A 15,559-nucleotide genomic window follows, 5' to 3' on the forward strand; every position below is an offset into this window, starting at 1 on the left:
TGCGCGCGATGCACTGTGTACGTTGGTACAATTCCAGCTCTGGAAAGGGCCCTGTACCATGAGTCTCTGTGTTTTTCGTAGTCACTCATCCCTCATGACACCTCCTTTGATGCCCTTCAGATTATGGAGTGGTCACCAAAACAAACTGTACAATCCTGGAAACAACTGGCCTGTAATTGGAGATCCACTGTTTGAAAACAGGCACCTTTCTGCTAAAAAAACGGTTCTGAAAAGACCAACAGAAACCTCAAGAAAGGGGGAGGAGGCATTCCATGTGAGCTCTGGAAGAAAATACCGTGTCGTAGAACTTCAATGCAATTAGAATGTGTTCCTCCAGTATCCGTGTGAAATAATAGACGGAGATGCGTCATAGATCATCACCAGGACTGATGAAGGATTACAGTGTCCTCTGATTTTGATTTTCAGCGTGGCACGCGAAGAGAGGTGCATAAAGGTATAAGTAGCTATACATATATTTATGGCTAATCAGTGAACTGAAACACAGATGTCTAAGCTGATGAAAGTCTTGACTGATGGTTCCCCAAAAAGGTAATTTCTCCAAGATGTGTCATTACTTGGCCTTTGACTACTTATTCTATCATTTTTGCCAGAATTGGCACTCAGGCAGGTCTGCTGAAACTTTCAGAGTTTCACGAGTCCCAATTTTTTTTTTAATATGAATTAAGGGAGTTGGTCTCAGAATTTCTGATAGATTGGAGCACAGGTTGCTTTCTCATGGTTTTGATGAGCATAATTGGAGGTAAATTTAGGGGCTGTATTACAGAAAGTTGCCCGGAGGTGCAACAGTTGTTTGCACCCACTTGTTTGCCCCCATGTCCACTATGGGTTCATAGTCTAGTGCTACCTCTTCTGTAGTGCAGACTGTGCCAGCGCCAAATGTGAGTTGGCACATTAGCTAGAGGATTCCTCGCTTGAATGGAGGTTTTGCCCCATGCAAAAAGGAAATTTGTTGCTTTTGTTCTCACTATTACAGACCCAGTCGAAGAGGCATGCAGGGGATACACTGACTGCGCCACAAAAAGGAGGTGCACAGTCAGTGGCATTTTGCACTAACAGATGCTGCCCATGTGAACATTCCTGCCATGTGATAATGTAGACATGTCACGCTTATTTCTCTACCAAGCATAATGCAGCATCATAAAAGGATGCTCAGAACTCGGTTGTTTTATTTCCCTTTTCACTTGTAGGACAAGTCAATAAAATAAAACACACTGATGACAGCCACGCAGCAAGGAGTTCAGAGGCAATTCTCCATTGGTTCCAGGACTACACAAATCATGTGCCAAGGCTTTTCATGAATGTTTCTCAAAACAATAGAAGTTTGAGCCCTGGGTATTCTTTTGCTTCTTAAAGTGCAATTAGCTGAGAATAGTCACTGATGGGGATTCCACAATGAGGTTTGTGACCCTGAGAGAGCTTGAGCCAAAAGAGGCAGTCGGAGGACTGTTGATACTACATTTTCTTTTTTTTTAACTAAGTGACCACTTTCAAGGTAGGTTGACGTTGTTTAAGAATTATTTAATGCAGAATAGTTAGTGATGCGTCTACAAAACAATAACTTCCGTTAACACCTCCTTTGTGTGTTGACCAAGATAGCAATGAGATAGACCACTGCCTCTAGCCTCAGGCCTAATGTCATTGAAATTTATTTTGAAAAAATAACACAGAGGTTGGGAAGGGAAGTGCCTGGTAACACAAAATATTGCACCACTGGTCCTAAGGACCATTCTTTATTAGCTGAAGGTGTATTCTGGGAGCTAACATCTGAACATTAATTACAGTTTACAGAGAAACCAATTTGGCCGCACCAAAAACAATAGAGAAGATGGTTTCCAACCATAAAGGTTTATTAGCAAAATAGTCAGTTACAGATCTTATTAATTTAGAGAAATCTGTCAATCAAGTAAGCATAAAAGTCAGTCCTCCTTCATATGTCAGGAAACGGACAATGCAAATCAAAATACCACACACAACGCAAAACAGAGTTCCATAAAGGAACTTACCTAGTCTGAAAAAACATCTGAAAGTATCAAAAGGGGAGAGCGTAAGTAAAAGGTGTCCGCCTGAAATGAACCAAGTTAAGGTTCAAAATAAATGGCAGAAACGTTCAAGAGTCTAACTCGAAAACGTAGAAAGATGGGGGCTCCCAATACCAGAGTTAGGGAAAGGTCTTCCCTCAGCAAGGTCATGATAGGATCTGCTCTAAATATAGACACACAGATAAAATAATAGTCAAATCAGAACTCCTTCCCACGTATTCCCCATAGGTGGTGCCAATCAGATAATGCCTTCTGGGAGCTCAAATTTCTGAATATTGGAGTATCTTGTATTATGCTGTATTTTATGTACTATACTCATTTGTGTATTTTATGGCAGCCATGTTTATATTATTCACTTAAATGTACGCTTATATACTTTTTGGCTGAACTATCGAAGCGCTTGTCCATGTACCTGATATAGATAAATGCCTTAGTAAATATACATTGTATATAATTTAGACTACATCAAAAGAATCAAGTATGTTGCTTGGCCAGAGAAATTCCCATTTCATTAAGGGACTGCAGCATGAATGTAATCAAAGACGACACCCATGCTACTGTTCTAGAACTTAATATTGAAGTGAATTGAACTGCTTGGTTGGCATTATGCTCACTGCAAGCTGATTGGCCATGTTCCTTGCACTGATTAATAATTACATTTTCTGATTGGTTTCAGGGATCGAGCTCTGCCCGCCCAGGAACAGGTTCATGATCACCATGGGTGCCAGCTTTATCGTCATGGCGGGGCAGTTCCTTCTACCGGGCTTGGCAGCCCTCTGCAGGGACTGGCAAATACTTCAAGCCGTCATTATCTGCCCCTTCATCCTCATGTTGTCCTACTGGTAGTAAGTGCTTGAATTTTTAGTGGCTTTAAAATAGATCTTTCTGTAAATTCAATGTTGAATCTCTGAGAAACGGCTACAAGATTTTGAATGATGTTTCTATGTTCTTCAGACTAGATGTGGAGCCCTATTGCTTCCCATTTAGACTCCAACATTAAGAATGCAGGCGGAACTCTTGTGTACACCGTTCTGTGAACCTAGAAATTATCTTAACAATCAATGTGAAATTGTGCTATAAAGGTCTGCATTTCAAAGAATCTTTAAAGATGCACTAATTAAAAATGTATTGGTCAGTCTTCTGATTATGACTGCCAGGGTACTGTACCCGGCCATGCACCTGGCTATTACTTGATTATCAGTAGTATTGTAAGTAAATCTCAAAGAATAGTCAATGCGGGGGCACCAGAGAGCCAGCTTCCAAGATGGCCGCACTCCAGTGAGGCTTCTGCGGGCTGGGGACACAATCCAATATAATGGCCGCATCCAGTGAACTAACCAAGCCAATTACGGATTACCAAGATCTGCTTAGTACTTGCTGCCAGAAATGAGGAGTTGGTGGTCGACTGACCGCCGCTGGGCCTGAAAATTACGCAGCTGGGAATGCCCTGGTGTTCTAACATGGCAGGGACCGCACCACATGATGAGGAGTCACCGCGAGCGGAGGCCGGCCAGCGGGAGGCTTAAATGGTGGGCCAGCACTGACTGTGCTCTCATCAGGGACACGGGGGCTGGCGACCCTGGGGATCCAGAGCTGCAGAGGCGAGGAGAGACGAGGGCAAAGGTGAGGAGGCTGTGCTGGGGGGCCGGGCAGAGCTTGCTATGCGCGCTTGGCTGCCCCAGGGCTGAGACAACAACATGACATCCAGCACCTGGGAAGTCCGGATGGACGCCCTGACTGAGGTATAGCGGCTGGGGCCCAGCGGGCACATCAGCACTGGGCGACGCGCTTCACATCAGAGCTTCTTGACCCTCGTGGTGACCAAGACTGGGCCTCGATCGGTGGGGATTCTGGACCCCTGATGCGACCAGAAGGAGCGAGGTCGGTGGGGGCAGCCAGGGCCTGAAGTGCCAGCCCAGTTGCCCACTAGGTGCCCACAAGACGTGTGGCTGTCGGCTTGTTCCCCTGTGTGGAATTCCTGTCTCGACCTACTTGTTCAAAGTCTTCATTGTTGAAAGAGCCCAAAGATCTCTAATGCTGCGCCCCCTCTCCCGCCGGACACCCTTGCTCCCCAACTATTGCCCGGCTCCTAAACTACAAAGACAGAGACACTATATTCAGGCTGGCAAGGGAACAGTAGCCACTGAATTTTGAAAGAAACGTGGTGTCAGTTTATCCAGACTTCACCATCACGGTACTGGAGGCCAGGAAAAAATACCTTGCTGTAAAACAAACTTCACCAAGCACAGATCCCCTATGCAATGCTCTATCCCGCTCAACTGTGCATCACCTATAAGGGTAAAGAGCAGGTATTCACAAATCCCCAGCAGGTCCAGGAGTTTCTGTGCAAAAACAGTGTTGACCTGCCAAAAAGAGGCGCTGGAGGGTCCTGTCCTGACTCTATCTCACCCACCTCGGACATGGACTAGCCAGTTGATCCTCAGTTTGTCCTGAACTGATACACTGGGCCACTGAGACAACAGTTAATCTAATGGCCCTCTTCACTGATACCAAGCTCAGCTCTTTATTCCAGATAGATTGAGACTATACCCGCAAGGGCCCTCATTGAATGCTTTAGATATTTCACCTCCCTCAGGATACCCTTGACTTCAAAGAGGGGACACCGCGTGGCTCCTGGAGACAACCCCACTGGTTAAATCTACTGTATTGAGCCTTGTAAATGTTTTACAGATTGATGATGAGTAAAGTTAATGAATGTGGGATGGGAGGTAGATGCATGATGGGTTTGGGCCGTCCGAGTGGGAGGGGGGTTGGATCTGGGGGAAGTTATTGGCCACTGTTCTTTTTACAATGATTTGCAAAGATCATACCAGGAACCACCTGTCATAGCAGGGGGATACGAGTCATTTCACTGTATCATATTACACCCATGCCTTCCCAAAGCGGACAGCACATCACAGCATCACATAAGATCACCACACACAAGTCCCTGAGATGTCTCACGTGTAACGTATGAGGTTTTGGAGATCAGCATAAGGGCAGGTACATCTTGGCCTATCTTGACAGACACAACATCCACATCGCCCTAATACAGGAATCACACTTTGCACATAAGGCAGGAATGACGTTTGTGGCTAGATGGGCCACATGTAGACAGTTTTCAAAATATTCCTCATACGCCAGAGGGACGGCCATTATTGTCCATAGCGGGGGTACTGTTCCGAATTCAGGGTTTGATAAATAATGAGCAGGGACGCTACACCATAGTTTGGGGTAGACTGTGATCTCTCTCAGTGATATTAGCCAGTTGATACGGCCCAAATACAGACAACTATGCCATCTACGACAGGTTATGGGGGCTGATAGATGTTGGTCCCTGCCTCATACTTTCAGGAGGGGATTTCAGTTTGACTCTAAGTGCAGCAGCTGACAGATTGAGGCCAGCTCAGCTCCAGCACAGCGTGACTGCAAAGCATATCGTTGACCACTTGCTGGATGCGTGGAGGCAGGTCAATCCTGACAGCCAAAGAGTAAATACTATTCAACTGTGCACAGCAGTTGGTCCAGCATAGATTACTGGCTAGTCTCAAGGGTGGTGGCCCTTGGATCCGTGAAGTTTAACATCTTGCAAGAACGTACTCTGATCATTCACCCTTCCTACTAGTGATAGATGTACCCACTAGTGCAGGAACTATGCATGCATGTAGATTAAACCCAGAAATTCTTCTTGCTGCAGCATGCCAGGAGGAATTGAAGCAGGAAATGGTAGACTTCCTGGGCAGAAACTTTGACTCTGTCCCCAGAATTGGCACAGTATGGGATACTCTTAAGGTTACTATGAGAGAGATCTGTTATAGCAAAAAGCTACGGGGTGCGGTGCTCCCTTTGCTTTGACCTCCAGTTTCTGAAAGTCAAACTTAAGTGCATTGAGCCCTTCTGGGAAATCCCAGCTGACCCTGTGGTGTTGGCAGTCATTCGGGAGACTCTCTTGGAATACAAAGAAGTGGCAGAAAGGAAGCGCCTCTATGGAGGTATATATGCTAGTGCTCCTGCCTATGGGGAAGGAGAAAGACCGTGCCACGCCCTGGGATCTATGACCTGTAATAAACCCCACAGCCAATGACATCCTAGAAATCAAAACACCAGAGTGTACTGTTCACAGAGACACAACAAATATACTTATAACATTAACAAAATTCTATGCACACCTTTATGGTTCGCGCAGGTAAGCGCAGCCTGACTTCACTCAGTGCTTCGACGACGTGGTGCTGGGCTGGATTAGCGATGTGCAGCATGAATTCCTAGCTGCAGACTTTATGGAGGATGCCAACGGGGAAGGCCCAGGGGCCTGATGGCCGACTGGCAGAATTTTGTAAAACCTATGGAGAGCTACTAACACCTGTCCTAAACAAAGTCTACAATGAATCTAAAGAGGTGGGCGTGATGCCCCTCACTATGCAGGAAGCACTGATCCTTGTCCTGCTGAAGCCTGGCAAACCCCCAGACGCGTGTGATTCATATAGACCGCTCTCTCTTATAAATTGCAACACCGAAATACTAGCAAACTATTTCCAACCGCCTCTTCCTTCTCCTCCCGCTCCTGGTCAAGCCAGCCAGTCAGGATTCGATCTAAGGAGGTCAAGCTCACATAATTTGAGAACTGTTTGCAGTCATGCAGGATATAGACTCAGAGCTGGATGCGGTAGCTGTCTTCTTAGATGCTACCAAGGCCTTTGACTCCCTGGAATGGGACTTGATGGCGGTGCTGCATCGAATGTGACTACCCGGTGGCTTCTTGGAATGGAGAGACTTTTTATACACCCATCCTACAGAAAGGGTACGTATGAATGGCAGGATGTCGGACCGAATATACATATCTATGGGCACCAAACAGGGTGCCCGCTCTTGCCACTTCTTGTTGCCCTGGCAGTGGAGCCTCTGGTGGCCAATCTCTGGAAAAATCACTGAGGCTGTGCGCTCCGCTATCTATCCAGGAACCTCATAGTGTCACTCTGTGCAGATAATATCACTCTATAACTAAAGGAACCGCAGGTCAGCCTCAGTGGAGTCCTGCGAGAATTTGTTCAGTTAAGTGTATTATCCAGTATACAGATCAATTGGGGGAAGTCTCAAATCTTCCCATTGATGCTCAGTACGCCACCCTTTAAACCGGACTACCTGCTGCAATGGTGCTCTACTGAACTCAAGTGTTTGGGAGCGAGAATCACCCTGGACAAGAAGGAAACACTCGGAGCTAATTATGGAGTGCCACTCACTATTATTACTGATAGCATTACCAGGTGGATATCCTTGGCAGTCTGGATAAGCCTTAAGAAAATGGTCATGCTACCCTAGCTCCTCTACCTCTTTTTAAATATGCCATACAGACCCTAGTGGACCTTTTCTCATGCACTCTGTGCTCAAATGGTGCGGCTAGCACTCAGGCCAGAGTTGTCTGGGATGATCTTACCCTCCCCTCCCCTCCAGTCAAGGCGGCTTTGAGGCGCCCAACTTTGAGTTATATTACAATTATGCACATGCCCACTAAGCTATCCACTGGTTTAAACCTTCCCCATATATGCCACACTTGGTGGTGGAGGAGGGGTATATGAGGCCGTGCCTCCGGCCTATTTCGGCGCCATGCTAGCCTTCCCAGATTCGTTGGCCTCAACAGTGGCATGCACGACCACTGCATGGCATAGCTTAGCAAGACACGCAGTGGCACCGATACTCTACTCCCCACTCGTCCCATTACCTTCTAATACTCTGCTGCCGGTACCCGTGAGGTGACCTATTGAGCGTTTCTGAGGAGACGGGTTGTGACCATTGGGGTGACCTGTATACAAAGGGCATCTTTAAAACAAAGAAGCAAGTCTTCACGGACAGAGAGCCATCCCATCTCCCTTAGATACATTCTTATACCTCAGGATTAGAAACAACATTAAAGCCGTCACCCCTGACTTCCCAGGAGAACCACGCAGGCTGAACACTTGGCATACATTACTACAAGCAGACACACCACGTCGTCTGGTCTCTGCCCTCTATAGCGATATACCAAGTGGCAAGCTGAGGTTGAGGCGTAATTGACAGATGCCAATTGGACAGCATGTTGTGCTCATACTAGAGAAGTTGCCTCCAGTAGTAGTACACTATAAATACTTGCACAGAACTTACTAAAATCCGTCCCAGATACAATGCCGGAGGGGCTGACTTGCTACACTTGACGTGGGGATGTGGTTGCATGGAGATATATTGGCATAACAAAGAAAAGGCGCCGACGGATATGGCGAATGCAGCGCTCATGCTCACTTCCTTGCTTACCCTATTTGGATACATGCAGCAGCTTGAGTCCTGTTATAGGAAGTTCATTGCACTGGTGCTGCTACTAGCCAAATGAAGAATTGCATGTAGACGGGGAAGGGGGCAGGCGACAAAATTTAAGGAATGGCTGTCTGACCTTGTCTACTGTGATGATCAACTGGCTCTATATGCTGATACCTTGCCCCTGAACTCCAGACCTAGGCGTGCATATCTGCTGTCTCATCTAAACGCCATCATGCCTGGTCAGCTAACTAGCCACTGATCCAAAAGCTGTTTAAGAGGAGTAACCCTGTGGCTGGAAGATGCTGAGAGGACAGGGAGCTCTTGGGAACGATGCAGTGGCCGGGTACGCTGCCCATTGCTGGGACCTCTGAATTGATTGCTGGTTGCACGCCTAATAATCTCTCTCGCTGGCGAAGAGTGGCCATTAATGGTGCCTGTCACACTACAGCACATAGTGGTAACAGTGGGAGCGTGCCATGGTTGCATAAAGGAGGTGAATCAAGGGAGTATATGCTGCAATCATCTGTAATTAACGCTCAATAAGTGAAATTACACCGTGAGCAACTGATGCGCTAACTGTTAAAGTTCGTATTGTTGCTCTGCTTTACTGAACTTCAGCTTGCTATATATTTTTTTTCCTGCTTAAAATCAATTAAAAAAAAAAAAAGAATAGCCCATGCAGCCACGTTTCATTGCAACCTACTGCTTCAAAGGCACTATTTATGTGCAGTATTTTTTAACATAACTCTAAGTGTCCCAGCGCCTGTCCAAACTTTTAGAAAGTTTATAATCAATTGTTTTTGTGTCTATTGCACACACCACAAGGCTTTTCTAAAAAGCATTCTCTAAATAAATGTGCCATTGTATTTCTCCTGCACTTTGTCCTCGATTCTTTTGTTATGAGTCTCAGAACTAGCAACCTTGAAGTTTCGCCTAGGCAGGGCATGCGCAGTCTTTTCAAGACATGATGTCTTTACTCTCTGGACTTTAAGCACGTCCACCACTTGTCACTGGTTCCTTTGTGTGCCTTTAGAAATTCCTTTCTTTTCAGTGGTCATTCGTTGCCATTTGTCCCTCCTTTTGGTGTCTTGTTCCCTCCCATGGACATTGGCCATGTTACATTTGTCATTGCGCTTCTGGCCATTTAGTTTACTTTCAGCGCACTATTTTTTGTGTTGGTTTCTGGCTGTCACACAATGCGCTCATGTTTTTAGTTGCTCTGTTCCCGTTTAGCGTTTTGTGGCTGTAACACAAGTGAGCCCGCCAGAGCAGCTGACCTCCAATAAAAGCTGCTTAATGACCTCCGCTGCTGCCAGCCCCACACACCACTGATGATAGTCGCACCATTTCACCTGACCAGTACACTTGTAATTTAGCCAATGGCAGACGTCAAGTTAAAATGCTATTTAGTCTCTTTCTTGACATTAAAGGTTTAAGAACTGCGGTACTGTGAGAACTCCCCCCCGCTACATAAAAGTCCTCATGTTGTGCACTGCTTCATATGTAACCTTCATGCAGCGTTGCTGGTCGAGGTGCTACAAATATATGCTTTCAGATAAATTGGCATGCACAGAATCACACACTCTTTCTTTGTCATCTAGGGAAGCCAGAATAAGGAAACAATACCTGCACTTGTGAAATTACACTGGGCATTTCTGGGTTGGTTTTGGCATGTGGGCCATGGTTACTCGCCCCGCTTCTCCTCTTAGCCCACTCGGCCTTGAGTGCTTTCACTTTTGGTGTTGTGCCTTCTGCGGAGCCTCCATGAGCGGCATTTCCAGTCAGAGGCTGTGGGACGTGGAGCTGAGCACCAGCGTGTGGTTACTGTGCCAGGGCATGGGATGGACACACAACGCTGATGGACTCCCTGCTGGGAGTGGGCAGTCTTTCCTTCCTGGACCCCCGGGGCAGCCCAGCACAGCTGGTATTTAGAGTAGGAGGGCACAGCGCAGAGCCTGCCACTGGGCAAGCAGGGCATGGTGGGGAGGGTAGGTACTATGGCCCCCCTCCCTTCTGGTCAGGGGAGTTCTCCAAGTAATGGAACCTTCCAAAGTACTTGTACTTCTGGTACTTGTGGGCTTGTTTTTCTTGCAGGGGAATCACAAATAAAATAAAATGCTCTCCACTTAGAACACATTAGAAGTAATACTGAAGGACAGGGTCAGGTCGACACTTGTTAACAGACCAGGGTGTGGGGCCTTCTTTCTTTTTTTTTTTTCTTCCTTTAATTTCTCAATTGTCTTTTTCCATCCACCTTTCCATTTTGCTTTCTCTCCAGCTTTCTTTGTCTTTTTCCACCCATTCAGGTTTGCCTGTTTTTTCCCCTTCTTCCTTCCATCCACCCGTCCATCCATTTTAATCCATCCTTCCTTTTCTCCGTCCACCCACCTCTCCATCCTTCCTTCCATCCTTCCTTCCCTCTGTTAGCGGGCCTGGTCCTTAATAAGTAAACTTACAAGGGGACGCGCATAGGTCGATGAACCTTTTGATTCGCATGGAGTATCCTAGCTAGGGTATGGCCAATGTTCCCCAATAATCAATATACAAAATTCAATAAACTATTAGTCATCCTTAAAACTGAATCAATAAACATCACACCATGACCTTTCAGTCATGAATAACCACAACTCGGTATATGTTTTAGTAGTTTCATTTAACTGTTAGTTACAATACTAAGTCATGAGATTAATTCAAACGCAATTCCATTCAATAAAAAAATCCAACATCAATTTGTTAGAAGTCGCCAAAAACATAATCTAATCAAAACTTGCATTATAGTGTGTTCTGAAGCATTAACATAAGTCAATAGAAGAAACAAAGGCAATAGATAATTTCTAATCAAGGAGTTCAGCAAAACTGTCCGTCAACCATTTGTCTCTGTAACCTGTCAATCGTCATATAAGAAAACCCTCACCTAACCCAGATTAGCATCAGCATGTGGGACTTCATGCAAAACAATTTAGAAAACAGGAGTTTAGAAAAACATCTAGCTATGAGTAATATTTAGACAGCGCAGTTGGTACCTAGAAAGAAAGGCACAAAAATATAATTCATTCACATTGACAGAATCTCGAATCACCTCTATATTCTCAGTCTCGCTCCCCTAGCATCTATCTCCATCTGAACTCTCTTCTCTCTGTCACGTTGTTATATCGAAGTTACCCAGACTATCCCCCAATTTCCAATTGGTCAATTAATCACAGGTTATGACTCTACATAGATTTGGAATAGTACAACTATTGGGTATTCTAATATTTCACAGTTCAACTGTCGTTGATTGGTCCGCTTTACGATGGCCTCATCATCCGGCTTGTCGGGTATAAAAAATGTTGCATCTTTTTCTTCAGTGAGTGCCTTCATTGTTCGAGTCCTGGGAAATTACATCTCATTCAGGTTACACATTATTAGTTACGTTATAGTTAAGCATTTTATTAAAACAATGAGCAGTTCACGGTCAGTTCATTTTGTCAGCATTTTCCATTAGACATTAAATTCAGCTTCTGCATGAGGCCTGGCAAGACTAAGCCAAGACACTCACTAAGTTAAGGCCTACAATTATTGCAAGACATAGGTTATAACTCTCAACATGACATATTACTTCATAAATCGAATACGTTTTCAATATTTCATGTAAACTAATCACTCATTTAGTACAATTTTAGAATTCTGGTGTCCATTCTCAGAGGTCACAATTTCAAATGTGCACATTATTTTTATACGTTAATCATTTTCTATCAAATCCATTATTCAGAACACATAAATATTAATTAATAATTTTTAATTAAGACATTTGCGTTAACACCTCCATCCACGAATCTGCTCTCCTTACTTCTCCATGTTCATTCTTCTATCAGGCATCCATCACTCTCTCCATTTATACATCTGTTCTCTCCCCTTCCTTCCACCCATCAATAGCTCCATCCATCCACACATTTCTGCATCTGCCATCCCTCCACCCACCCCTTCAATCTAAACTCTTCCCATTCATCCATCGATCATCCATCTCTCCATCCACCTTCTGATCTATCTCCCATCCTTCTCTCTAACTGTCCCTCCTTCCATCCTTCTCTCCTTCCAGTCAGCCATCCTCAAGTTCCATCCATCCACTCATCTCTGCGTCCATCCTTCTTCCGATCCATCACTTTAATCTAAAGTCTCTCCTTCTGGCCATCAATACCTCCTCCTCTTCATCCACCTACATACACATCTGTCTCATATCCTCCTCTCCATCCGCCCTTCCTTCCATATACCCACCCATCTATCTCCCATCCTTCTCTTTATCCATCCCTCCCTCTTAGGCATACACCACTCTCCCCATTTATGCATTGATCCCTCTCTCCTTCCATCCAGCCACCCCTAACTCCATCCATCCAATCATCTCTGCATCTATCCATCCATCCATCCATCCCTCCATCCACCTACCCAGCTATCCATCTTACTTGCCTCCATCCATCGCTCCGAGTCCTCTCCATCAATTCCCTTTATTTGAAACTCTTTCCGTTCATCCATCTGTCTGCTGATCCACCCTTCTCTCTATCTCTTTACCCTACTTCTGCCCACCCATACCCCATCCTTCCTTCTCAGCTTCCATTCACCCCCTACCCCCTCCCTCTCCCTTCCTTTTGTGCTCCCTTGTCCTCATCCCATAGCTCCATCATACTATTCTCTTCCATAGACCTGCCTCTCCAACTAAAGTCAAAGGAACTGCCGATGCCACTTTAGATGCTTTATATGACACAGAGCATACCAGTGACACCCCCAACACCTCCTCGCTCAAGCTACTAACGTGAGAAGTAGGGTGGCAGGTTCATGACACCCTGGTTTGGTTATAAATATCTATTGTGGTGCTAAAAGTCACCATGTTTGCTACAGCAGCCTCCTAATGCCCCTCTACCTAGGGCAGGTGATAACTCGCACAAGGTAGGGCTCCCCATGTGTACATCCCTCCATCATCTTCATAATTTGTTTATATTTTATTATTTAGCCATGCAACACAGCATTGCGGATGCTGTCAGCATGGCTAAAACCATTAGCAACGCCATTAAGGTTCCAAAGGTGAGACCTATTGGCTTTGCCAATGCTTGTATTTCTTTGGACCTTCTTTCCCATAAGGAGCCCCAGTAATAGTCATTGTTGTGGACGTTTCTAGAGGGTTCAGTGTTTAATCAGCAGATGTTCGGTAGCAGCAAAGTGCCTGCACTTCTACTGTACATAAGCTACTAACTCACTCTAGCTGGCTTTGCTTTTATGAAGCCTCTATTTTGGTATTTTTTTCCAGTTCCTTTTCAGCACTGTCATCCTTGGCTTTCTGTAAAAATCCATCTGGCTGTATTAATGCACACCCAATCTTTCCTGTGTTATTCCTTTAACCTCATCGGGAGCCTGATAACCTTCCCCCGTTATTAGTGAACCTGTTGGTTTTCAAGTTCCCTAAAAAGAGTAACAGGTGTAATTAAACCTTACATCGCCTTGGTACCACAAAGGCTTGTCCGTCCATCATGCTTCTGGCCAAAGAACCTGTCAGATCCTGCCAAACAGCAGTTGCGATGTCTCGTTTAGAGCTGCAGCCATTTTCCCCAACTATATCAATAAAGTGCTTGCCTCTTTAGCATGTTCCTTTCCCATTCTGCTTTGCTCACCTTAGTGGCCGACAACTCGCTCAGCTCGTAGGCAGCTTCACAGTCCTTCATTGACACTGTACTCAAAACATACATTCAGCTAACTTCTGCAAAGCAGCCCACATCCAGCAAGCTGGAGAGAAAGTAGAAACTACTCTTCTCATTGTGGCTCCTGGACGACTCTATATCTATGAGCTGGCGTTGCTGTCACAATGGGCCACAAACCTCACCATTTCCCCAACTAGACAACCATCAATTGACCCTACCAAATCTTGTTCTAAAGTTTTCCACCTGTCAGCAGCCATCCTGGAATGACATCTAACAACTGTTTACAATGACATCTGACTTACCAAGAAATTTGATCTCTAATAGGGAGCGATAAATTAAATATCACTATGGCTCTATGGCAAGTCATTGGAGCAAAGCAAAAGAAAATTCTGTGTACTCCATTTTATTCCACCCCATGGTTTATTATCAAAAATAGATTTAAAGAAGATTTCTGTCCTGTCTGGAAACAGTGCCCCAACATATTCCAAAATAGTGCATTCTTCATATTGCAGTAGAATAGCTCTTGTCTTCTATATGCCACCTTAAACCGGTGAATTGATTGGTATCATTCAAACATTCTTCCAGCATGTCTTCCTACTCCTCCTCAATCATTCTTCCAGTCGAATGAATCTGTCTTTATCCTCATCCCCACAATTTAAGTGAAACTTCGCCCAAGAATCTTACAGCACCAAACTTAGTCCTGGCCCCTTGATATAACTCTGTAAAAAAAAAAAAAAATTAAAAAAATATTTACAAAATTGTTGCCCATATATTTACATTTTTTTGTATCATTAGAGAAGTAATTTAGCTCGGGTACACATTGCTTATCTGGGCCGATTTTTTTCTTTTTTTTCTTTTCCTGGACAACATTTTTAAACAAGCATTTGCAATGCAACGGGTCTTGCATTTCTCTGCGTTAGAGCTATTAGCAGTTGTTAACTCCCAACCGGACTTTTCTTGCCGCAATAAATGGGGAAAAAAGAGCACGTTCGCGCTGCTACGGTTCACTCGTAGTGAAACCTATTGGCAAAAGTGCAATTATCTACGTAACCGGCAAAAGTTAAATTAACTATGTAACAGGGTTGATATCATGCAAAGCGCTCGACTTCTGCCAAGCAAGATCGCGCTGCGAAGAAAGATAAAACGTAGTCCACAAACCGGACGGAAAACAGCGAGCCTCGCATGTTTTCAGTACTTGGTCGCTGCACTCGAGGCTAACCACCGGAAAAGGCATGACGTATGCATGCCTTCCACTAATAAAAACAAGCAGATTTTAAAAGGCAAGCCCACGAACCAATGAAAGGAACTGCAGTGACATGGACGGGGCTCCGAGCCCTTTTCTAACTACTTAAGCGTCTCACAAGCGATACGCCTGCGCAAGCGCATGCGACGCAGGCTCGACCCTAAAAAGGCGGATGTGTTGTAGTGATGATGTAATATTTCAGGAACCAGCAGACCTATATACTTCATTTTGATGTCAAAACATAGGTTTTGGGGGTCAAGTACTCTTATAGAGAAAGAAAAGAACTCCTCAGAGCAACCCTTCCA

At 44.9% G+C, this 15,559-nt stretch overlaps 1 protein-coding gene across 1 annotated transcript in view; it reads left to right on the forward strand.

Annotated features, from left to right (window-relative positions):
* SLC22A23 (solute carrier family 22 member 23) overlaps positions 1 to 15,559 on the forward strand; it is a 480,925-nt gene that overhangs the window by 305,270 nt on the left and 160,096 nt on the right. Inside the window, exon 4 of the mRNA XM_069217671.1 lies at positions 2,737 to 2,905. Coding sequence (XP_069073772.1) covers positions 2,737 to 2,905 — 169 coding nt within the window. The remainder of the gene's footprint in view (positions 1 to 2,736; positions 2,906 to 15,559) is intronic.

Source organism: Pleurodeles waltl, chromosome 2_1 (genome assembly GCF_031143425.1).
Source record: "Pleurodeles waltl isolate 20211129_DDA chromosome 2_1, aPleWal1.hap1.20221129, whole genome shotgun sequence".
Classification (NCBI taxonomy): domain Eukaryota; kingdom Metazoa; phylum Chordata; class Amphibia; order Caudata; family Salamandridae; genus Pleurodeles; species Pleurodeles waltl.